Source organism: Procambarus clarkii, chromosome 14 (assembly GCF_040958095.1).
Source record: "Procambarus clarkii isolate CNS0578487 chromosome 14, FALCON_Pclarkii_2.0, whole genome shotgun sequence".
Classification (NCBI taxonomy): Eukaryota; Metazoa; Arthropoda; class Malacostraca; order Decapoda; family Cambaridae; genus Procambarus; species Procambarus clarkii.
Window position 1 is genome coordinate 35,653,415 of NC_091163.1, and position 26,436 is coordinate 35,679,850.

At 44.7% G+C, this 26,436-nt stretch overlaps 1 protein-coding gene across 1 annotated transcript in view; it reads left to right on the forward strand.

Moving 5' to 3' along the window:
- The window catches only part of LOC138364603 (WD repeat-containing protein 35-like), a 57,095-nt gene that overhangs the window by 15,923 nt on the left and 14,736 nt on the right, over positions 1–26,436 (forward strand). Inside the window, 10 exon segments of the mRNA XM_069324465.1 lie at positions 1,233–1,368; positions 2,948–3,076; positions 6,109–6,206; positions 9,775–9,938; positions 11,195–11,276; positions 15,649–15,816; positions 16,578–16,756; positions 19,378–19,581; positions 21,263–21,406; positions 26,201–26,396. Of these exon segments, the coding sequence (XP_069180566.1) occupies positions 1,233–1,368; positions 2,948–3,076; positions 6,109–6,206; positions 9,775–9,938; positions 11,195–11,276; positions 15,649–15,816; positions 16,578–16,756; positions 19,378–19,581; positions 21,263–21,406; positions 26,201–26,396 (1,500 nt within the window).

The window sequence follows — 26,436 nt, forward strand, 5'->3', positions numbered from 1 at the left end:
TTTGTTAGCACTTGCTAGGTAGTTTGTTAGCACTTGCTAGGTAGTTTGTTAGCACTAGCTAGGTAGTTTGTTAGCACTAGCTAGGTAATTTGTTAGCACTAGCTAGGTAGTTTGTTAGCACTAGCTAGGTAGTTTGTTAGCACTTGCTAGGTAGTTTGTTAGCACTAGCTAGGTAGTTTGCTAGCACTAGCTAGGTAGTTTGTTAGCACTTGCTAGGTAGTTTGTTAACACTTGCTAGGTAGTTTGTTAACACTTGCTAGGTAGTTTGTTAGCACTTGCTAGGTAGTTTGCTGGCACTAGCTAGGTAGTTAGCACTTGCTAGGTAGTTTGTTAGCACTTGCTAGGTAGTTTGTTAACACTTGCTAGGTAGTTTGTTAGCACTAGCTAGGTAGTTTGTTAGCACTAGCTAGGTAGTTTGCTAGCACTAGCTAGGTAGTTTGTTAGCACTTGCTAGGTAGTTTGTTAGCACTTGCTAGGTAGTTTGTTAGCACTAGCTAGGTAGTTTGTTAGCACTTGCTAGGTAGTTTGTTAGCACTTGCTAGGTAGTTTGTTAGCACTAGCTAGGTAGTTTGCTAGCACTAGCTAGGTAGTTTGTTAGCACTTGCTAGGTAGTTTGTTAGCACTTGCTAGGTAGTTTGTTAGCACTAGCTAGGTAGTTTGCTAGCACTAGCTAGGTAGTTTGTTAGCACTTGCTAGGTAGTTTGTTAGCACTAGCTAGGTAGTTTGTTAGCACTTGCTAGGTAGTTTGTTAGCACTAGCTAGGTAGTTTGTTAGCACTAGCTAGGTAGTTTGCTAGCACTAGCTAGGTAGTTTGTTAGCACTTGCTAGGTAGTTTGCTAGCACTAGCTAGGTAGTTTGTTAGCACTTGCTAGGTAGTTTGTTAGCACTTGCTAGGTAGTTTGTTAGCACTTGCTAGGTAGTTTGTTAGCACTAGCTAGGTAGTTTGTTAGCACTAGCTAGGTAGTTTGCTAGCACTAGCTAGGTAGTTTGTTAGCACTTGCTAGGTAGTTTGCTAGCACTAGCTAGGTAGTTTGTTAGCACTTGCTAGGTAGTTTGTTAGCACTTGCTAGGTAGTTTGCTAGCACTAGCTAGGTAGTTTGTTAGCACTTGCTAGGTAGTTTGTTAGCACTAGCTAGGTAGTTTGAGCTACAAGTTTTGGCAGTTATTAGTAAGTGATGACATGTAATTCAGTGGTGGTGTTATTAATACTTGTGTCTAAATCTTCTCGCCAGCATTTTATCAAACATATCAAGTTCTTGATGGGAATGACATCCTCCGGAGAGCACTGTGTACTGGCAGTTCGCACAGACGATGGTTCGGGACAGTTTGGTCTCATCATTTGTAATGCCATTGGAACACCTGTTGACAGTAAGTGGTGCACATATATCTTTTTAACAGTATTTTGATCATTGTATGCATAGCTTCTAATTTCTATTTACAGTATACTGTACTACTAACAAATATTTTTCAGAACTAGCCTGCTAAGTTTTTGTCACCAACATGAGAGGACAATTGCTGGCTTTGGCCGTTGCTTCTGCTTTGTCCAGGCTGGTTCACCCAGCTCCTGTTCAGTCAGCTCTCAGATTCTGTCCTTAATTTCAGCTCCTAAGTAACTTGGCTGTGGACCCACAGACACCATCAGGTCTGGAGTTGCTAGAAGCAGATTTGGGGGTTGTGCTCTTTGGAGATTTCATGAAGACTATAGCCTACTTTCCCTTCCTTCACTTCTTTATTTTCCCTGGGATATTCCTGATGTGTTCCTGGGATTCAGAGGCCTCCCTTGTTGATGCCTTCTTTATGCCCTTTAAAGGTCTTAGGGTTCTGAGGGGATTGTGGCTCCTTTCCTGGTCCATTGCCTTTTGTATGAGGAGGGGTTTTGTATTTATTTCATCATTGTTCTTTTCTAATTTCTTGGCTCTGGTTTTGGCGTTCGACCGGGATCCTGGTGGCTCGTTACCTGGTCGCTGTTCCTGATCCCCCGTCAGGCTTGTATTGCATTTTATTGGGTTCAGGTTCTCTTCTTCATGAGATTAATCTTCATTCTCCTCCCTGGTAAGTCCTGGTTTTTTTATTCTCTTTACTCACCTAGTTGTGGTTAGTTAACTTATAGAAGCCACTGTTCCACCTCTCCAGAAAACCAGTGTTGACTCTAATGAAACATTTCTCTGGTTTTGGATCTTAGTGGTTCCCTGGGCTTTCTTCCCCTTTCCAGTTGCATCATTTGGTTGTCTTAGCCTTTGGACTGAATAGTGTTGACATGGGAGCTAGCAGCTCCTGGAGTGCTGCCACCTGTTACTTTGTCAGCCGTACTAGGTGGTGAGGGGGGGGGATAAGGGGGGCTGAGCTGACTACTGGATGGATCGTTCACAGTTCTTTGCTGCTTCTGTTTTCTTTTCTATGTGAACCTTGCAGCTGTCTGTTTTGTTTTGCCATGTTCTGGATGCAGACGACGTGTCACAATAACGTGGCTGAAGATATGAAGACCAAACCCACACACCAGAAGATGAAGAAACTATGACGTTTTGGTCTGTCCTGGACCATTATCAAATAGTATAAGGACTCCATAATGGTCCAGGACGGACCAAAACATCGTCGTTTCTTCATCTTGTGGTGTGTGGCTTGGTCATCATGTTGTAGATGTTTGCTATGGTGAGGGTGATTATAAAGAGTCCCCTGCTCCCTGCTTCTGTGTGAGGTGGGGGTGCCAGGTTCTGGCACTGGTCGTCAGTAGTCTAATAAAGACTCGTAGGGCTGCTGTGACTTTCATGTGTTGTGGCCAGGCAAACAGAGATGTTTCATTACACTCAATTCGGTTGTTTTTTTAAGTTGCAAATTTTTCTCATATCTGATAAAGTTAGATATATGATATACAGTTCTGTGTTAAAAGTAGCCTGTTCTAGTTTACATGTTTTTATCCTAATTTGTTTTGTCTTTTGTTTTTTTTCAGGCAAGTACATAGATATAGAGCCACACTATCTGGCTATGACAAACAGTTATGTGATGGCAGCCTCAAAAGAAAACTTCTATCTGTGGCATTTCAAGACACCTAAGGCACATAGTTCCATAGAATTAACAAGTAAATTGAGAGTGTTTTTTGTACAACTTTCTCTTTAATTGTAGTCTTTATTTTCTGTATTAATAGAATATAATCAAAATAACAAATTAGAGGTGGTAGAAGAAAATATTAAATGTTCAGACAAAACCTTCAAGGTCTTCTTCTTCTCTGACTGCTTTATACATCACATTCTCACTCTCAATGAACCCTGTTCTCTTGAATTTCTGATTGTCTCAACACATTATATTTGGTACAAATTGTTTAGTGGAACATAGAAATGTTCGATTAAGTGAGGATTATTCATCTAAGCAGTCACCGAGGCGAGTGTCGGGAGGTGGCTGTCTTATCATCCATGATGCACCTGATCAAAGCGAAACTGTTGTATAGTGCTTTAAAACTTTTAATCAAACATAAATACAACATGATATTTTACAAATTATATTATAAAATACCTATTGTGTAGGCATCTGTCAATCCCGTGGGGTTATGGAGTTGTGTCCTGTGTGTCTAGTTGGATGCAACATCTGCTGTGGCTGTGAAGTCCAACCAGAGAATGGCAGTCCTGACCGCAGCAATCGCAGATAAACGCTGAAGCGGGTGCATCTGTCAGTGGTCGAGACTTCTTCTGTAGTCTCTTATCCTCCACCTGCCTCCTCAGTTCGCACTCGAATTACCAGAGACCCTTCTGCACTTTTGCATCTCCAGGCAGATCTGTCCGCAGCTGCTGCCTCCCAAGTGTTGATGCTAATGTTCATCTGCTTGAGGTCACGTTTGCAGGCATCTTTGAAACGCAGCTGGGGTCTTCCGGTGGGCCTCTTTCCTGATGCCAGTTCTCCATATAACAGGTCCATAGGTATGTGGCCATCTTCCATGCATGTGACATGTCCCAGCCATCTCATGCTTCTCTGCTTCAGGAGAGTGAACATTGAAGGGATTTGTTCTCTCTAGTACTGTGTTGTTGGTGATGCGGTCTCTCCACATGATGTCAAGGATGCGTCTCAGGTTCCTCATGTGGAAGGTATTGAGTCATCTCTCCTGGTGAGAGTGCAGGATCCAGGATTCCGAGCCATAGAGAAGTGTACTCACCACACATGCCATGTAGACTTGTGCCTTAGTGTGTACTGTCAGTTTGGCATTTTCCCAAACGCACTTTGTGTGCCTGGCCAGTGTTGTTGCAGCCTTCCTGATACGCCTGTTGAGCTCAGTGTCCAAGGAAATGGTGTCCGAGATTGTGGAGCCCAGGTACACAAACTCGGACAACATCTTGTCCAATCACCTGTGCCTTCTTCAGGCTGATTGTCAGGCCGAATGTGGAACAGGCTGCGGCAAAGCGGTTGAGTAGCTGCTGCAGACCTTCTGCTGTGTGTGTGGTGATGGCTGTGCCGTCAGCGAAAAGGAAGTCCCTGAGGATTTGCATCTGTACTTTTGTCTTTGCTCGAAGTCTGGATAGATTGAAGAGCTTACCATCAGATCTTGTACAGAGATAGATGCTTTCTGTGGATGTTCCAAAGGCATGCTTGACGAGGATCGCGAAGAAGATACCGAACAGGGTTGGAGCAAGAACACACCCCTGTTTAACACCACTGTTGATGTTGAATGGTTCAGAAGTTGAGCCATCGTACACGACTGTGCCCGTCATGTCCTTGTGAAACGATTGTATCATGCTGACTAGGGTGGGTGGGCAGCCAATTTTGGCCAAGATCTTGAAGAGTTCGTCGCTGCTCATGAGGTCGAAGGCCTTTGTAAGGTCCATGAAGGTGATGTACTGGGCTTTTCTCTGCTCGCTGCACTTTTCTTGAAGCTATCTCAGGGAGAACACCATGTCAATGGTCAACCTCTCTGCTCAGAAACCGCACAATGACTCTGGGTACACTCAGCAAGAATCTGAAGCCTGACCAAGACGACCCTGGCGAAGAGTTTGCCAATAACGCTGAGGAGGGAGATGCTGCGATAGTTGTTGACATTGCCTCTGTCACCTTTATTTTTGTAGAGAGTTATGATGTTCCAATCTCTCGTGTCGTGTGGCACCGAGCCCTCCCTCCAGCACTGGCACAGAAGCTTCACGAAGCTTGGTTTTATGTGTTCCTCAAGCAAACTTGAGAACTTCAGGCGGAATCCCGTCGTCTCCTGGGCCTTCCCTGAGGAAAGTGAATCCAGTGCTTTCTCAACTTTTCCAGTTGCTTCAAGGTCAAGTTCTTTCATGATAGGCAGGCACTTGATTGCATCCAAGACCTCTATGCTGACCAAATTCTCTCTGGAGTAGAGTTTGAAGTAATGTTCCACCCAGCGATTCATCTGTTGATCAGTCTTTCATGATCTCTCCGGTGGCTGACTTCAGAGGAGCCATCCTGTTGTGTGTAGGACCTGTTGCCTGTTTGATCCCTTCGTACATGCCTCTTATGTTGCCGACAGTGGCTGCGGTCTGAATGCTGGAACAGAGACGGAGCCAGTAATCGTCAGCACAGCCCCTTGCAGTTTGTTGAACTCTACTGCGGGCAGTACGGAGGGCCTGTAGGTTCCTTTCTGAGGGCAGGTTCTTGTAGGATGAGAGAACTTGTCTCTTTTCCTCTACGAGAGGTAACAGTTCCTCTGCACTGGCCTTGAACCAGTCTGCTGACTTGTTCTGCCTCTTACCGAAGGTGGACATGGCAGTGTTGAAAATAGTGCCTCTGAGATGTGACCACCTCTCACTTGCACTATCGCAAGAGTGGTACAGGAAGGGCATTTACCAGCGCAGCAGTGAACTCCACCTTGTGACGATCACGGGTCTTGTCTGTTCAAGTGGTCAAATGTTCAAATATAATGGAAGGAATGGCAGCAAAAAGGGCACCAGCAGCAACACCAGCTGCTCTAACCCCAAACCCCCAAAATGAAACGGGCAACTCTGGGACAGCCACACGAGCACAAACAACGCACAAATGGGCAATTGAACCCAGAGTGTGCAGCCTTAATTATTTGTTTTCTTTGTAATATATTATTTAGATCTAGTTGATAGATCAGGCTGTTTAAATATTAATACTGTACAATACTAATATCATATATATTATTCTTAGGTGCAGTTAAATCTGACCGACATGAACGTCTTTACCACATTGACGACACACCGACAGGAGTCTCCGATGTTTTCAGGGAAGGAGAAAAATTGTTTGAGGTATGCTTGTATTGCTAAGATTATTTCCTAATTTTAATAATACGGTATTGTACATGTAGATATTATTGTCTGCAGTGGTACAGCAAATACCTTGGTTCAACTTCTTATTTGCTTATGCTGCTAAAGTACAGTACATGATTCACAATTTATATATATATTCCTTCATTTCTGGAGTAATTCCAGCAATCGCCCCTTATGTCCGCCATCTTGGATTCCTCGTGAATTACTTATACAAAAACTATGTACTGTCTATGCTTGGTATTGGGAATCATGAGAGACCCTCCCCCCCCCATTCAAGTTGGCTGCCTTATTTTTGTACAGGGAATGTGCAAAATTTAACCTATTTAAATTTATTTGTGTTTCTCGATCAACAGGGATTGCAGTAACCCGAATTTCTTTTCTAGTTTAGAAGTCAAGAACTCAAACCATCCTACTCTTCACCAGCTGCTCTGGAGAAAGTGCAACACCATGCAACAAGAGTCATTCCAGAGCTAAGTCAACTCTCATATCAGGAACGATTGAGGGCCACAGGCCTAACAACACTGCAAACCTTGCAATCATGACAGGGCAGATCTTATTGAAACTTAAAATACTGAACAAGTTGGAGAATGTTGATCCTGACAATTTCTTCAAAAGGTGAGATGTAACACAAGGAACAACAGTTTCAAGCTCAACAATGTTGGACTGAGAACAAGAGATGCTTTTTCATCCACAAGGTTATAAACCCATGAAACTGGCTACCTGCTGAAGCTGCAAACGTCAAAACTGTTAGGTTTTAAAATTCATCTGGAAAGGATCATTAAGGCAAATGGGATGACCTTCGACAAGACGCCAGCTCCCTGTCCTCGTTGGGGCCACTAGTGTTAATGGCCTTTAGGTAAATCAAGTAAGATGACCAAACTTCACACCAGAAGAGACGACGACAAGGTTCCGGTCCGTCCTGGACCATTAATAAATCGATTGTGATGGGAGCGAGATTGATTGATTACTGAAGATTAAGTCACCCAAGAGGTTGCAAGGGCATGAGTAGCCTGTAAGTGATAGATTTATTAGAGTGAAAGTGATCTTGCTCCATTCTGGCTCCAATCTTAAAGCAGTGCTGTGTCTTGCGGTGTTGTGCTGAGGTGTGCGAGCTAGGTGTAATTCCAGGAGTACTGGGGCTGCATGTGCCTAGGGTCACCTTCTCTAGGTGCCTTGTATGTACTGGCCTTGCGGTTTGGGTTTACCTTCCACAAACTGTTCGGGAACTACCTCCGCAGGGTTCTTTTGCTGCTCGATGATTGTCTGCCCTTGGGGTCAGCTGGAGTTTTCTTGTCACTGTTTGACCTTGGGTATGAGGTAGTATCGTCGCTGGCAGGGGTGCAAGGTACTGTGCAACTGTCTTATAATTCCCATAGTGGCCGGTTCTGTTCCTCCTGGGGACGTTGTACTTTTGCGGGGGTTTTCTTTTTCCTTTTGTTTTGTTTGTCTGGTGGGAGTCTGCCTGGTGGGGGTCTGCCTGGTGGGGGTCTGCCTGGTGGGCGTCTCCCTGGTGGGGGTCTGCCCGGTGGAGGTCTCCCTGGTGAGGGTCTGCCTGGTGGGGGTCTGCCTGGTGGGGGTCTGCCTGGTGGGGGTCTCCCTGGTGGGGGTCTGCCTGGTGGGGGTCTGGCCGGTGGAGGTCTCCCTGGTGGGGGTCTGCCTGGTGTGGCTACTGGACCACTTGTATTATTGTGGTGGCCCTTCACTAGGCCTCCCATGATTGTACACGTCGCAGGGGTTTAGCTTTTTGTTTGTTTGCTTGGTAGTCTGGGATAACCAGTTAGCAGTACCTTTCCTGGGCTTCCCTTAGCAGTCAGCCTAAGGGCCCTGGAAAACTTCATTGTGGCTGATTGGTCCAATGGATGCGTTCTCTGAGTCCCATCTCACTTCGTGCGAATTTGAAGGTACCTCTGTCTCCTTGTCTCCTCCTTGCTTCTACTCCAATTCACCCAGTCCACTGATATTGATATTTTGGTGCAGGCAGCTTCAGCATTGCATGTGAGGTTTAGGTTGCTGCAACACACTAGGTTGGTTGCCTTTCCAGATGCCCCGAAGCTGCCCCGCTGTGGCGGCTGTACTGGTTCCTTCGGGGACGTCCCTTCCGCTGCTCTCGCGATCGCTGGGTTCGGCCTCTGGGGGCCTTGCGTCAGCTGCTGTGTCGCCGGCTTCCTCTTCGGATTTTTGGGGGATTCAGTGCCGTGGCACCTACTCGAGGTCCCGCTCGATGTGTTCACAGATGCATCATCTCCCGGCTGGGGCTTTGTGACCAGTGGTCACCAGGCCGCCCAGGGTTAGTGGGGTCCGTCCTTCTGTCGGGCTCACAGCACAGTGCGGGAGTTCACAGAGGTGTGGCTTTCACTTCAGAGGGTTCGCGTCATTTGGTGATCGAGTATCTGGCTCCATTCAGACTGCTCCCCAGTGGTCTATTGTCTGAATTGCGGGGGTTTGATGAGTCCTTGGTTCTTTGGGGCTGGTCGCTTCTGGTGACTCGTCTGCTGGATTCTTCGGTTTTGGCTCTTCGAGTGGTTCATATTCCAGGGGTGTTAAACGTCCTGGCGGATGGCCTGTCCTGATTCATTCCCCTGTCCACGGAATGGACGGTCGACACTGACTCCTTCAATTGGCTCTGTCGGACGTACGAACACCCGGCAGTGGACCTCTTCACGTGGTCGAGGCATCTCTTTGTATTTGTGGTGCTCTTTTCCGACACCACAAGGGTGTTGATCCCGACACCCTTTCCCGAAAGGTGTCGGGTTTGATGCCTTTCGTCAGGACTGGTCGAGGTGGGGTTACCTGCACCTCTTCCCCCTGGTCTAGGAAGAAACTTAACAGGGAAGAGTAGTCCTATTGGCCCCTTTGTGCCCGGCCCAGCCTTGGTTTTAGGCACTGCTTGCTCAGTGTCCAAACCTGGGGATCTTTCCGTGGCTTCGCCTCTTTCAGCAGATTGGTCGGGTCCAGTACGTGGCTGGTTCGATCTTCTCCTCTGATCTTCGTGTCTGTTCTTTCTGATGTGGGTTTATCGCAACTTGTATGGTGATCAGGTGGCTTCGCTAATGGTGTTCCACCTGTGTGTTTCATATCGGTGGCAGTATGAAGTATCTTGGCGAGCCTTATGTCACTTTTTGTCTCTTCGTAGGTTGACTGATTTTTGTTCGGGTTGGAGTGGAAGAGTGTCACCTGCTCTCTCCAGGTTGTGGTCCCTGAATACTCTCCTGGTGGGGTGGTAGAGTATCACCTGCTCTCCCTAGGTACTGATCCGTGGATACTTTCATGGTATCTAGTATCACTATGATATGACAGTATTTAGGAGCCATAGATATATATCTTGAAGCAAGATAGCTTCAAAAAGCCAGTAGGTGTTCTCCAGAAATTGTATGAAACCAGTTAGTCTATTAATATTAATATTAATCCATCACTCTTTGTAAAATCTCTTGTATGTATGTACCTTACCTAAATAAACATTTGATTTGATTTGATTTGATTTGATTTGATTAATGTAATAAAAATGTGCATTAATGCAAAATTTGACTTCCTTATAATAATATTTCAGGCAACAAGTGATCCGGTATGCTGTATAACTGCCAGTGAGCGAGTACTAATAATTGGCAGGGAATCTGGAAGCTTGCAGAGATACACGCTACCCCATGTTGCACTCATTGCACGTTACTCGCTGCCATGTCGGCCCCACAGACTCTCGCTCAACTGCAATTCCTCGTAAGTTAATCATTTGTGTTGCATTTTCCACAGAGCAGAATATATAGTCTTTGTACACAATAATTCCTCTGCACACTATACTGGGAGTTTACCTGGGTCAGGCTTTTATTATAACTTGATCTAAAAGGCTGTTCCTTGGAGCAGCCGGCAGGCAGTGGCAGTTCTGAAAACTTTTAACTTGCAGTCAGACTTGCTGCTGTTACAGGACCATCTTCTGCTGGGGTTACTGGGGTCTTACCTTTCCCATCAGGACCTCAAGCACTTTATGGATCATGTAAAGAAAAGGTTGCAATCATTTTGACCATGTCGTGGCCTGGTTGTCTAGAGTGTGTGCCTGGGAACACCCACCTCATCGGTGCCATCCCTCGTCACTGCTCCTACAGATTTTCTCATTGATGCATCACGATAGTGTCATTACTCTCTGTGTACGATATAAACATTGTGTCTGTATGATCTTACCATTACAGTATATAGGATCTGGGTGAGGGCACACAAGTTACCTCTTCAGTGGTGAGCATCTCACTGACTCTTGGGGAGGAGGGGGGGGGGTGAGACTGCTCATTACAGGTGCTGTCAGTCTCTGAAGATTTTGATCTTTTACTGTCCTCTGGGCCTTTTGGGATTTAGTTCCACAGCACACTTACCTTCCATTGCTCGAGTTGCTCTTGGATATGTTGAACCTTAGGTGGAGGTTTGTATGTAACTATTGCCATGCTGATCATGGGTTGTGGTCTCCTCATCTGCAGTTAGCTTATATCATGGTTGAGGCAGTTTGCAGCAGTTTGGATGGCATTTCAATATATCCCTCTCCTGCAGGGCTCTGTGATCCACAATCACCTGGATTGTGCTTTCCTGGTTCAGTGTCTCAACAGAAGGGTTCAAGTTACTCTTTTTCCATTGGAAGTTGCAATCTGGAGGTAGCCTCACTGTATACAACTATGTATACAGAATTGTATACAGCAATGTACAGAGCACAGTATACATAATATTCATGTTTAGGAACAGTATAGATTGTTATTGTCAAGTATGTGAAGATATGCAATACATTGTTGACAAAGGAAAGGTTTCACAAGGTATTAATGAAGCTGACAAATATATTTTTGCAAATGTTTTCCAATTCCTTTATTGTTTGTCTCAATTTTTCTACGACTGGTGAAATGAGATCAACAGTTTGTTTACACAGTAAAATTATAGCCTGTAATTATTTTTGGAAAATATTTGTTCCATAGTTTGAAAATACTTTCTTTTCACTGTAGACGGTTAGCAATCATTGACATCACTGGGCTGCTCACGTTCCTAGACCTGGACACTCGCGCTTCAGACACCACCGGCTCAGAGGTAAGGCATTTACTGCATTTTCTGGTGGATAGGATGCATGTTTTGGCTCCACAACTAACCACATATATATAAATATATATATATATATATATATATATATATATATATATATATATATATATATATATATATGTATATATATATATATATATATATATATATATATATAATTTATTTATTTATATTTATTTATTTTGTATTTACATGCACAAAATTATTTGTTGTCCCTACAAAAGCATTTGGAAATCTCTTTCAATAAATGTAGAGTATGATGTAACTTAATACAAATTACACAAAATGTCCTTGTCAATTAGGTGCGTCTTATACGACAAAACAATCTGATAGTAAACGTATGTACTGTACAGTTATTGTCTGACCCGATTATACTGTTCTCTTTCCAATGTTGAGATGAGGGTGTTTCTGGGGAGGGCTTCAATTGTGGCTCTTTAGTGCTAGTTACCTGGATAGCTCCACACAGTTCAATCCTCGCCAGGCCTCTGTGAGTCACTGTAAACCTGCCAGAGACCAAAACCTGAACCCCCTCTAAAGAGGTGCAAGGTGCAGGGTATTCTAGATCATCATAACCAAGAAATGGCGACCAGTAAAGTGAACGAGCCAAATCATACAATCATCCAGGTAAACAAAACATAGAAAACAAGACATTAATCCCCCCCTCAAAAAAACAAAACACCTGGCTGTGTATTCATTTATTTATTAGTTCACCTTCACACCACTAGGTGACTGCACACTGACCTCCTCAGTACCCTAGCAGTGACATATCATTCATTTATCCAGAAAGACACTAAAACCAAATCCCCTGAATCAGGATGAAAGGGTCTCAAGGAGCCATCAAGGACCCACCAGAAAGTGGCATTTCATTATATTCACCTCCCGTTTTCTGGGAGGGCTCTAATGGTGGTTCCTTGGTGCTGTCTCACCTTGGAGAATGAAACCACGGACAAGAGAGAGCCACAGAAAGTACCCCTTCCCCCCACCCCCATTAAAGGGGAGAATTAGCAACAAGTTAATTTTCCCAAAGCCACACAAGTCAGGTGCAGACCAAGAACTTTTACTAAGTAACAAAATGCCACAACATTGTTGGACCAGCACAACCCAATAAGCCTGAATTGCCCAAAACAAATTTGAAAAATCCATTGATAGAGCCGCAACCTGTGGAACATGATCAAGCTGAGGGTAGACCACAGGTTGGCTACACTTGGTGATACTGTTGGCAATCTGTAACAAACAGGACCTGGAACAAGGAACCAGAACACTGGGTCCACAGATGTGGACCGTGACGTGACGTGCATACTTCACTCTGTGCACCAATAGTGGTGCTCAGGGTAGCAGTGAACGACCACAACCTCCAGACACAATAAGAGATGCACCCCTGGCTGAATCAACCAATCATCAATCACCTATGACCTCGCTCCTTATACTAACCATCTCATTCTCAGCAGAAAGGAAGGAGATGGCTGTAAGCAAAGAAAATGACTCTCAGGACTAAAAAATCAAAATTCTGCTTCAAAATGAGAGCATGAAACTCCCAACCCAATAACCAGAAGCAAGGGGGCCAACAAAACAAAGCCTTGAAGAAACAGTCTTGGACAAAAGAGGCATTAGAAAACTGAGGTGAGGAGAGAAAACCAAAACCTTATTTAAAGACCAGGAAGGATCAGGAGGAACATGAGCAAGCTGAAAAAATGCCCAAGATAACTTGCAAAGCGGGGATGACATGACGATACCAAATGCCAAGAGCAGAGGCTCAGCTGGGGCTGAACGACACAAGGCAAAGGTATTTGGCACGAGAAACTTATCCACAAACAATCACGACAAATGAAAGAACCACTGGAACAGAAACTGAGGACAAAACAAGAGAACAAGATGGAATTTAGCACTATGACAAAAGTCACAGGCGAGACCCCAAAAGATCAGCCACCTGTGGACCATTGAAAAAAGCAGTATATGAGACAAAAACTCCAAATGTGTAAATCAGTGGTGAGCCTTGAACCATTGAGAAACATCTCTTGGCTGATCCACTGAAAGAGGTGGAGAAAATCAATGGAAAATCAGTTGAAGATCAAAGAAACAATGGGCCCAAAAGGGTGGAAGTCACATCTGGGCTGGGTAAAAGGGAGCCAACAGGAGGACTTTGCTGGATAAAGTCTCCAATCTGGACAGAACCTGAAGCAACCTCTGAACTGGAGAGAAGAGATCAAGAAACCTCCATTGACCCCATTTCAGCTGAAGCATCCACTTAGTGTCCTGAATGGGGTGGATGGGAGCCATGTAACCCAGAAGCTGCCAATTCCATGCTGACACACAGAGATCCACCTCAGGCCAACCAAATGTGTCACAAAGACAATGGAAGGATGCAATGGAAGGACGGGGGAGCCGGTCGGCCGAGCGGACAGCACACTGGACTTGTGATCCTGTGGTCCCGGGTTCGATCCCGGGTGCCGACGAGAAACAATGGGCAGAGCTAGGTAACAGGGGCACCCTATGCCCCTGTTACCTAGCAGTAAAATAGGTACCTGGGTGTTAGTCAGCTGTCACAGGCTGCTTCCTGCGGGTGGAGGCCTGGTCGAGGACCGGGCCGCGGGGACACTAAAGCCCCGAAATCATCTCAAGATAACCTCAAGAATCATCTCAAGATAACCATTGTAGACAGTCTACTCTTCAGCGATGGGCTGAAAGCAAGAGAAACTGGAAGAAAGAGGGAAAGTGTAGGAAATGTAATTTAAATAAGTGTAGGAAAACAGAGTAAAGGTAATATCATATGATGTGCAGAAGCAGAAAAAAAGTGAAAATTCAAGTGATACAGTACTTAGATTATTTGAATAATTGTGTAAAGGCTGTTTGTTAGCAGAATGGTTAAGGCATCAGTGAAATTCTTGTGGCGAGTGCCTTTATCACACTAAACATTACCTTTATAAATGTTTATTGCATTTTGTATACATGTATAATGTCGGGGGGGGAATACTGAAGTCATACAATGGTATTGAATGTGCATCCCTGCACACCCCAACCATATGTGGGTTCAGTCCCATTGAACAGCCTCATTATTTTCTAAAGATACAGTACATCATAATCTTGTGATTATAATGGTAACAGAGTCCCTTTCATGTGGACTCCATCTCATGTTGACCTACAAATGCATGATAGAGTTAATGAGTTAGCCAAAGAATCGATCTTTAAAGGAGTTGATTATAACCTTGAATTGCCTACAAGCAGTCTGAGAACAATTATACAACAAGTTACAAAACCTTGTGAGGTTGAATCTACTCTTGTAATTCCATCTATCATCATACTACTGTCATGCAAGAGGAGCCACACATCTATGGATCATCCAATAAAATTAGCAGACTTCTAGATGTTACTACTGCTCGGCTTAGACTCGGTTACAAGTATCTCTGGGAATTCTCATTATCTGCTGATGTAGACCTGACCAAATGTAAACTGTCAACAAAATTATTTGCACACCCTCCGTCACTATGTGATGGAGTGCAAAAAGATACAGGAATTCAGATACAATTCCATAACAAATGTTCCAAAGATGTGTAAATATTTAATTGAAAATGATCTATTACTAGAAATCTTAGCCAAATATCCCTAGTTTGCTAACTGTAGGTAGTAACTAAGTGATTGTAAGCTATCCACCGCTGCCCACTGGATGGGGGGCGGTGTACCTATCCACCGCTGCCCACTGGATGGGGGGCGGTGTAACCTATCCACCGCTGCCCACTGGATGGGGGGCGGTGTAACCTATCCACCGCTGCCCACTGGATGGGGGGGCGGTGTACCTATCCACCGCTGCCCACTGGATGGGGGGCGGTGTAACCTATCCACCGCTGCCCACTGGATGGGGGGCGGTGTAACCTATCCACTGCTGCCCACTGGATGGGGGGCGGTGTACCTATCCACCGCTGCCCACTGGATGGGGGGCGGTGCGCAGGATAAACATATTAATTGTAACACTAGCTCTCCACATGTCAGTTGCTTAAATTAAAAACTATACTTGTGGTCAATCTCGAATGTATTGTTGATATGACGATGGGCATTGAATTTTGTAACTAGCTCATCAAGACTGTAACTTGCTTAGCTAAATTAATTTTGGGGTTCAGTCCCTGAGCCCATTATGTGCCTCTGTAACTCTTTCCACTATTGCCCACAAGATGGGTATGGGGTGCATAATAAAGGTGCTTAACTGACATTGTATAGAGCTTTTAGTTTGTGTAAAACTGTATATAATGTGAGGGTGTTTGTGGTGTACACTTAACACATCATTAAGTGGAGGCTAAGAATGGTAAGTTAGCAGTAGCTGTACAGTAGGTGACATTTTAAATGCACACTTAAATACATGCTCTTGCAGGTTATGGGCTCAATTCTGAAATTTGAGCGCAAAGATGTTTGGGATATGTGCTGGGCTCAGGACAACCCGGAGTTGTTTGCCATGATGGAGAAGACACGCATGTACGTCTTCCGTAACATGGATCCAGAGGAGCCTGTTGCCAGTTCTGGTTATCTCTGCAGTTTCCAGGTAAACATTCTCTTGCCTCTTAGTCAGTCATACCTGGCACACTACTTATCTCTTTCACCATTAACATTTTCATCATTTTTCTTTTTTACAGTTATGGATGGAATTGGCTTCAATAATCTCTTTCCACAGTGCATTCTACTTGTTCACCTCCCGTACAGGGAACAAGAGACTTCCTTGCAAGTCTTGGGCTCAATTGCATGTCCCAGCTTCCATCGACTTACTCTTGTTCTACCGCTTTTTAATTTAAATAAGCCTTTAAACTGGCTATTACAAAAGGCTGTTACAAACATGTAATAGATTTTGCTTCATATTTGCTGTATTTTAGTTTTTGCTTCATATTTGCTGTATTTTAGTTTTTGCTTCATATTTGATATATTTTAGTTTTTGCTTCATATTTGCTGTATTTTAGTTTTGCTTAATATTTTATATATTTTAGCTTGTGTAATATCTTGAGAACACAGATGTGTTTTGGCTTGAAACTTTAACTCTTGTGTGTATAGGTGATGGTGGATATATCAGTGGACAATCGTCCACCTTGATGGTGAATATGATGGTGGACAATCGTCCACCTTGATGGTGAATATGATGGTGGACAATCGTCCACCTTGATGGTGAATATGATGGTGGACAATCGACTTGATAATGGTCGAGGACAGACCGAAACATCGTTGTCTCCTCATCTTCTGGTGTGTAGTTTGGTCATGATATCTTCAACCACGTTATTGTGACTCGTCGTCTACATGTGGATATATGTGTTTCAGGACCTGGAGATTCGTGCGGTACTTCTGGATGAAGTGATGCGTGAACCTGAGTCGCCCACCATGGACCACTTGCTTACCTTAGAGGTCAAGAGTCTCAGGGATACTAGAGACCTGTTAGAGAAGGTGTCTATTAAGGATGCTGCAGCATTTATTGATGAAAATCCTCACCCAAGACTATGGTAATTATTACTATACAAGTACTGCATTGCACTGTACCTATAGGGATTTATATATGCTGGAACTAAGGGATTTACATATTTTCTAGGGTAATTTATGTATAGTATGTATACTGTAGGTTGATTTACTTATTCTGTAACTAAGGTGATTTGCATATACAGTACTATAATTAGTGATTTATGTATATGTACTTTAACATGGTGCTGACTATTTTTTGTGTGTGTTCTTTCTGGAGGGAACTCCTTGTGGCTCCCAGAAGCCACACTCTTCCTGAGATTGATTCATACCAGAAGATCACATCAGTCACAAAGAGTTGTGCTGTGTTTGGCTTACTGGATACTTGACACTATTGGCATCCTCATAAGATGTGCAAGTAACAATCTGACACCTTGACAGAAAAAGCCTCCAGAAAGTCAACATAGCTTTACAGCAACTGGAGGGGTGCTTTATAGCAACCTTATAGCTTTATAGGAGGATGCACAAAAATAAAGGCTCAAAAACTGCCAGCACGGAACAAGGGGTTCGCTCAAATGAGCTCGAGATTCATTAGTACTGATCACCACCACCACCAGGTGGCCCGGCCCTGGCTCCCAGCTGGCTCCCCAAGTCAGTTCTGTACTCCTGCTAGTATTTACACCTTCACACGTGCTAGTGTTGCTTCCGATCACAGCAGCTTGCGGGCAAGCCCCAAAGTTTCAAACTAAGTGCCGGCTGTCCTTGCACTTGGTTGTCCTGTGGGAACCATTTACTTTAATGTATTCTTTCCTGTTAAATATGGACTTCAATTGTGTGTTTTGATTGCAGCTTCTTGTGTTGGGTTTGGCTCTTTGGATGTTTTGAGCTGCATGTACCCTGGGCTCTCTTACCTGTATGCCCACCAATGCTGCCCTTGCACAGGCAGAGCTTTCCCTCTCTGATGTGTTCAGGAGTTCGTCCATGTGAGATCTCTCCACCAGGTTGGGGGCCTTTCCTTGGACTATTCAGGAATTTTGAATTGCTCTGTTTGGGCCCTTTGTTAGGGGTGTTCCTTGGCTTTATTGGGGTGCACTGGGTGTCGCTCGTTTACATGGTACGCCGTGGTCGCTCAGCGTGCCACGTTCTTTAATGATGCTGAGGCATGCTTCCCTGTTTACATATTGGGCCACAGCTATTATATTATTTGTTATTTCCTGGAGGGTTTATTTGCCTTATCTTCGTAGTTGGTCGGCATGTGATGGCTTCCCAACATATTCAGTGCCACACTTTGTTGCTTGCTGCTTTCCGGTATGCAAGCAATTTATTTTCCTTAAATAGATGGACATTCCCGTTGCTTTTATCATAATGTCTGTTGGTTTCTGGAGTACTTTCACCCTTCTGTGGGTGCTGTTTGTCAACTTTGGACCTGTGTGCTGGTTGAGCCACCTCGGACCATGGACAATATCGCAGCAGCATCGTTGTGCGACCGTGCTTTGTGCTAAAGGATGGTTTATGCACTGCTTACCCTGATGTGCATGCTGCATGCTCTCTACTTTTTAGTGGGTAGTTTTATGAGAGACTCATCTTGACAACTTGAGCCAAGTTTCAAGCAGCCTTCTCTACCTGTGCAGTTTGGGGTTCAGTACTGGCGACTCATGAGGTGGGCAGCTGGCTTGGACCCTGGGGAGCCAGATTCACCAAGCAGTTACGCAAGTACTTATGAACGTTTACATCTTTTCTCAATCTTTGGATTACATTTATTAAACAGTTTACAAGCATGAAAACTTCCCAATCAACTGTTGTTATTCTTATAAACAGTTTTCTGGTGCTTCGGAGCTCATTAACTGTTTAATAATTGTAAACAAAGCCGCCAGAGATTGAGGAAAGATGTACAGGTTCGTAAGTGCTTGCGTAACTGCTTCGCGAATCTGGCCCCAGGTGATCTGGGCCACTAACTGATGGTGGTTTGGCACATTAAGGTTTGGAATTGTTGCCTGCAACAAAATCAGTTGACTTGGTTTGCCCAAGAGCTTATTTCCATTTTTTCAAGTGATCACATGTTTTGATGTGCTTAAGCTTTCTGGTGGGTTATTTGCTCATTCTTGGATAGATCTCTGATACCCGAGGTGCCCTCGCCTTGAGAATATTTGAGAATACACTATTGGTCCCAGCCCAACATGCTTATTGTTTTGTACAGTCCCCCCTCACATTCCATCTTTGCTGTGACCGTATAAAATGTTGCAACTGTAATACACGTCGGTGCTATACTTGTCATCCAGAAATGACAGTGCCTATAGCCAGTGTGGATGAATGTACAAAATATGGATTGTTGCACCCAAAAAAAGATTACAGTTTGTACTATTAATTTTGTAGAGGGTAAGAGAAAGAAGGCATCCACCAACTCTAAATTTGCCTAGGCTTTGTACATCACACACATGCTAAATTAGGCTTTAACTGGCAGATATTATGCATAGGATTGCTTATTTAGGCTTTGGATGAGTTTGCTTCTGATACCTATAGCTACTATGGTACCTAAAACTACCATAGTAGCTGTAGGTACTATCATTTTGGGAGGATAAGTTGGGTACGTGACAACTGCTCAATGAACTCATGACCTTAAAGATTATTTCATGATTTATTGACTCATTTGCTCAAATTTCCCTTCAAGGCGTTTGCTTGCTGAAGCTGCTCTAGAAAAGCAAGACCTCAAGAATGCAGAAGCGGCCTTTGTCCGATGCAAGGATTATCCGGGAATACAACTAGTCAAACGCATCTCCAACATCCAGAATGAAACGCTACGTAAAGCAGAAGTAGCAGCATATTTTAAAGATTTTGATGAAGCAGAGAAGCTGTATTTAGAGGTAGACCGAAGGTAAACTAAACAGTAAGATTAAGCAGCAGGTTGTATGGAAAGTCTCGGTGAGAGGTTAAAATGTAAGTGGTTGGCTTTCAAATAACAACAATATTTACTTGTATTTGACGGCATGTAAGATCCACCTAATTTACAAAGATTTTGTCGGAGAAAACATGATTTAGTGCATTTCTGGGATAGCCTCCTGTGGCTCCCGGAAGCTATACACTGATATGATTCCAACCTACTAGGTCACATCAGTTGTGGAGTTCTTAGGCCTACTGGAGACCAGGGCCTGAACCTGGCTCCGTCGTAGGGAGCGGTGAGATTTCACCACCTCACCAGAGCAAGGCATCCAGAAAGTCAGCGAGTTAAAACAAACCACTGCTGGCAACCTGTCCTCAGACCAGCCCATTCCATCCAGCATTTGACTCCAAAGACGCATTCATAAATTTTAACATGCTGCTCATTCAAAACAGGAATTTTCACACATAAATTACTGTAATATTATTTTATATTACTGTACCATATTGTACTTATTTAGGCACTGGTTAGGTTAGGTTAGGTGTTTAGGTTCTGTTGGCGATTATTTGTATTTGTAATACTTGGGTGAAGCATTTATAGCATTGTGGTTCGAACAAAATTCGTCAGTGAAGCACTTGTTCTGGAAGTGTTTGAAAGTTGAGTCGTGTGTATACCTTTTTCATTCATAAACAGGGGGTTTGGCGGGTACATGGAATGGACTTTGGGTATTTGTTTGGAGGATGGGCTGCTGCTGGGTTAAAAAAAACTAAAGCCTCACAACTCGCGTAATGAACTCCGAACTATGTAAACAAATGATCGAATCTCTTGAAACTAGAGTGAGCTCATTCACCCCACCTCCTCCACTTGTTTTGGGGGGGAAGGAGGGAAGGAAGGGGCTCACCACCTTCAGGGGTGGTGAGTGCAGCTTCCGGGGTTTGAGAAATCTGATATAGGCCTGTGGGTTTCATTCGGCTTTTGAGTGTTTTCTTGTTCCAACTGAGCAGGGGTCTCCTTTTGCAAGGAGAAGGGTTTTCATATTCCCCTTCTGTATGAGTATGATTTGGGTGTGGCTCCCCCCAGAGCTTAGTTCTGTGTGCCTTTGGGCCCATTGAGATCAGGAAGGATGATCTCGACTGGCCCAAAGGTCTTGACCTTCCTCTTGGGTCCCTCTTTCGACGGCTTGGGAGATTCTCGTCACATACCTCCTGAAAGACATGGATTATGTCTGCTTGATGGAAAACAATCAGTCACACAGTGTGTGACTGGTTGTTTGTGTGCCACAGCATGTAGTGTGTGTGTACCACAGCGTGTGGTGTTTGTGTACCACAGCGTGTGGTGTTTGTGTACCACAGCGTGTGACTGGTTGTGTACCACAGTGTGTGATGTTTGTGTACCACAGCGTGTGACTGGTTGTGTACCACAGTGTGTGGTGTTTGTGTACCACAGCGTGTGACTGGTTGTGTACCACAGTGTGTGGTGTTTGTGTACCACAGCGTGTGACTGGTTGTGTACCACAGCGTGTGGTGTTTGTGTACCACAGTGTGTGACTGGGTATTTGCATGCTATTATCTAGTGCTCTCCGCCAGCCTACCAGAAATATATGATTTAGATCCACAACCAGTTCCTATACTGGTATGTCATATATAATACACTTCTCCAACTGGTTTTTCTTTTACAGAGATATTGCCATATCTCTGCGGCGCAAATTAGGCGACTGGTTCCGTGTGGTTCAGCTCCTTAAATCTGGATCATCTGGAGATGACTTACAAATGGAAGAAGCCCTGAATAACATTGGTCATTATTATGCTGATAGACATAAATGGTAAGTGTTTATCCTCTATTACATCACAAGGAAGAATGACAATGAATCAACATATTGCTATGGGAACTGTCACTGATAAGATTACTCATTTGAATTTTTGTTCATGTTTCTGATTTTTTTCTGTTGACTTGAGCCTCATATGCAACAATCCTTCCCATTCTTCTTAAAATGGTATCCATCATTGATGCTATAGGGAGATTGGGGGTGAGTGGGAAGTGGGGAAAGGTGGGGAAAATGATGGGAGATGGGAGGGAAGAGAGGGGAAAGGGTGGAGGGGAAGTGAAGATGGATAAAAAGGGGGATGAGGGGAGAGGGGGGGGGATGCTGGAAGAGGGGCAAAAGAAGAGTGGTGGAGTTTGAGAGAGACTATTCCTAGGCACCGCTGGGTACCCTTCCTAGTACTCTTTGAGAACAATTGTGCGTCAGTGTACAAGAACACTCACAAAACAGTTAGGTCTGTACTGAACTAGTAAGTACTAAATGCATAACTGTCAAACATGGCATCAGGCTCTTGTAGTAGAGTTGGTGTTATTCTCAATTCACAATCAGGGATCCACGGTTCAATTCCTGGGCAGGATAGATAGCTGGGCATGTTTCCTTTCATCTAATACACCTGTTTATCTAGCAAGGTACTAGACACTCCAGGGTACTAGCATGCCTCGAACACCATAGGGTACTAGCATAGTTTGGACACCCCAAGGTATTAACATACCTCGGACACCCTAGGGTACTAGCATAGTTTGGACACCCCAGGGTACTAACATACCTCAGACACCCTAGGGTACTAGCATAGTTTGGACACCCCAGGGTACTAACATACCTCAGACACCCTAGGGTACTAGCATAGTTTGGACACCCCAGGGTACTAACATACCACAAACACCCTGGGGAACTAGCATAGTTTGGACACCCCAGGGTACTAACATACCTCAGACACCCTAGGGTACTAGCATAGTTTGGACACCCTAGGGTACTAGCATAGTTTGGATGCCCCAGGGTACTAACATACCTCAGACACCCTAGGGTACTAGCATAGTTTGGACACCCTAGGGTACTAGTATAGTTTGGACGCCCCAGGGTACTAACATGCCTCAGACACCCTAGGGTACTAGCATAGTTTGGACACCCTAGGGGTACTAGTATAGTTTGGACACCCTGGGGTACTAGTTATTATAGACTGTGGGTTGGTTGGTGTTGTCGTCGTTGATCCTTCTCTATGGACAACCCAACCCACAACTCGGTAGAGTGCTTATACTAGGAGATCACCCTTGGCGCTTCTGGCTCTTGGAGAGGGGCTCAACGTCACACGTTTAGGGGATGCGGCTCCAACACTTAGCCTCGTTGTCACGTGCACACACCCACTCGAGCCGCTGTGACTCCCCACTCTCTCCTTATGAGATATGATCTCCTCAATCCCCTATGACTTACTAGTATTACCTCCTACCCTGTCCACAGCAGTGGTTCTTGGTTCTTTCTCTCTTTCTCTCTCCTTCTTTACTACCTCCTGGGAAGCCTCACTAGGACAAGGGCAAACACCAGCAAATTGTGATACATTTACTGGACAAAGCACATACACAATACATACACACATATAATAATAATGAATCCTATACTCTATACACACATATAATAATAATGAATCCTATACTCTATAATATTGCAATCAGGTTGCACTCCAACACCATCAGAACTCTATCATCAGCTTATCAAGTGGTATCCTATCTCCTGGTTCACCACCTGATACTATCAACCACCTCAAGTTGATCAAGTCTACATACACTGTTGCACCATCAGCAAGATAATGTATATATAGAAAATCAGCATTTGAATGCAATAACATATATCAGTATAAATGTTCATTGATACACAACAATGATCAATCGATCACTGTCAGTCCTGGAACGCATACATCTGTAGGTAATCCAGCCTACGACTGTAACTCTAAACTTCAGCGTAAAACACTCCTTGACATAAGAATGCAAACAACCACTCACCTCTCACTGCGTCTTGCACACTAATGACAACCAAACACTATCAACTCCCTACAAGTAATCCACCAGAACTCCCTTCCACCTCTGGACGTTCACTACCCTGATATCTCCAGGTTCTTCCGGGCTTCACTACCAGGATCCTCTGCAGCTTCTCCAGGCTGCTATCATGAAGTTTCCTTGAGTAACTACAGTGCTTCACCCTTCTGTTAGGTTCCGCCACAGCTCTCTTGGCTGCTACACCATGAAGTTTCCTCGAGCAACTATGGTGCTTCACCACCTCTACAGAAGCATGTGACACTCCTCTTCACCGCTTCTCCTCACAGCTCGAGGTCCTCTGCTCCACTACCTTGTAGTCTCATCAATTACTTCATCTATGCTGGCTTCGAAGTTCTCAGCAACTTCTTCCCCAAAGAACAAACCACAGATTATAAGGTCGAGGGCGCTTCTTCCTCTGACGAGGCTTGGTCAGGGCGCTCCACGGCCCACCATAATGCCTCCGGACGGCTTAATATTCACTAATTATCGTCCACGACTTGAGACCACACGTCCCCAGCTCGATTCCACAGCTGGTACGTCTGCACACTTCTCTTCTCTTCTCTTCGAGATATATCACTAGGGGTTCCCTTCTGACGGGAGCTCAACGGAGCGCAGCTTTTCCCCTGCGATGTCTGGCACTCAAGTGAGGTCAAGGTCCTCCGGCAGCGAGCCTCACGCCTCCAGCAAAATGTCCACATCTCCTCGCCAGTCATTTATCTGTTTTCTTCTTCATTGCCCATAATCTCAAACTGTTATACATATCCAAGCAACTATTTTACATATGGGTTATTACCTCAATACTTACTAGAACTTTTAGTTAGGTCAGGCTTGCTGAATAACTCTCAAGAAGGGAGACTCGTTTCTCCTGCAGGCTGAGATCATAACATAGTGTAGTTTTTATACCCCGGAGTACTAGCATAGTTTGGACACCCCAGAGAGTACTAGCATAGTTTGGACACCCCAGAGAGTACTAGCACAGTTTGGACACCCCAGAGAGTACTAGCACAGTTTGGACACCCCAGAGAGTACTAGCATAGTTTGGACACCCCAGAGAGTACTAGCATAGCTTGGACACCCCAGAAAGTACTAGCACAGTTTGGACACCCCAGAGAGTACTAGCACAGTTTGGACACCCCAGAGAGTACTAGCATAGTTTGGACACCCCAGAAAGTACTAGCACAGTTTGGACACCCCAGAGAGTACTAGCACAGTTTGGACACCCCAGAGAGTACTAGCATAGTTTGGACACCCCAGAAAGTACTAGCACAGTTTGGACACCCCAGAGAGTACTAGCACAGTTTGGACACCCCAGAGAGTACTAGCACAGTTTGGACACCCCAGAGAGTACTAGCACAGTTTGGACACCCCAGAGAGTACTAGCACAGTTTGGACACCCCAGAGAGTACTAGCATAGTTTGGACACCCCAGAGAGTACTAGCATAGTTTGGACACCCCAGAAAGTACTAGCACAGTTTGGACACCCCAGAGAGTACTAGCACAGTTTGGACACCCCAGAAAATACTGACACCCCAGAGAGTACTAGCATAGTTTGGACACCCCAGAGAGTACTAGCATAGTTTGGACACCCCAGAAAGTACTAGCACAGTTTGGACACCCCAGAGAGTACTAGCATAGTTTGGACACCCCAGAGAGTACTAGCATAGTTTGGACACCCCAGAGAGTACTAGCACAGTTTGGACACCCCAGAAAATACTGACACCCCAGAAAGTACTAGCACAGTTTGGACACCCCAGAAAGTACTAGCACAGTTTGGACACCCCAGAGAGTACTAGCACAGTTTGGACACCCCAGAGAGTACTAAAATAGTTTGGACACCCCAGAAAGTACTAGCACAGTTTGGACACCCCAGAAAGTACTAGCACAGTTTGGACACCCCAGAGAGTACTAGCACAGTTTGGACACCCCAGAGAGTACTAAAATAGTTTGGACACCCCAGAGAGTACTAGCATAGTTTGGACACCCAGAGAGTACTAGCATAGTTTGGACACCCCAGAAAGTACTAGCACAGTTTGGACACCCCAGAGAGTACTAGCATAGTTTGGACACCCCAGAGAGTACTAGCACAGTTTGGACACCCCAGAAAATACTGACACCCCAGAGAGTACTAGCATAGTTTGGACACCCCAGAGAGTACTAGCATAGTTTGGACACCCCAGAAAGTACTAGCACAGTTTGGACACCCCAGAAAGTACTAGCACAGTTTGGACACCCCAGAGAGTACTAGCACAGTTTGGACACCCCAGAGAGTACTAAAATAGTTTGGACACCCCAGAGAGTACTAGCATAGTTTGGACACCCCAGAAAGTACTAGCACAGTTTGGACACCCCAGAGAGTACTAGCATAGTTTGGACACCCCAGAAAGTACTAGCACAGTTTGGACACCCCAGAAAGTACTAGCACAGTTTGGACACCCCAGAGAGTACTAGCACAGTTTGGACACCCCAGAGAGTACTAAAATAGTTTGGACACCCCAGAAAGTGCTAGCATAGTTCATACACCCTAGGGTACTAGCATAGTTTGGATATCCTGGGTACTAGTATAGTTCTGACATCCCAGTGTAGTACCGTAGTTTGGATACCCCGGGATACTTCCGTAATTCGGACACCCCAGGGTACTAGGGGCACTAGCATAGTTTGGACATCCACAGGGCACTGACTGACTTTGGACACCCAAAGGACATTACGAATATTTGTCTACTCACAAACAGGCCACTGGCGTAGAATTAATTACCTCACAAATTTTCAGGGATGAGGCAGTAAAGCAGTTTGAGTTAGCACATAACCATGAAATGTTAGCTCAGTGCTACTATCAACTGGAAGATTTTGAGGCCATGGAGTCCCTTGTACGCTCGCTGCCTGACGACTCTCCTCTCCTTCCCTCCATCGCGGACATGTTTACAAGTGTCGGGATGTCACAGCAGGCTGTTGATGCCTACATGAAGGTAGATTAGACGTCTAATAACAGGTTGAGTACCGTAGTGA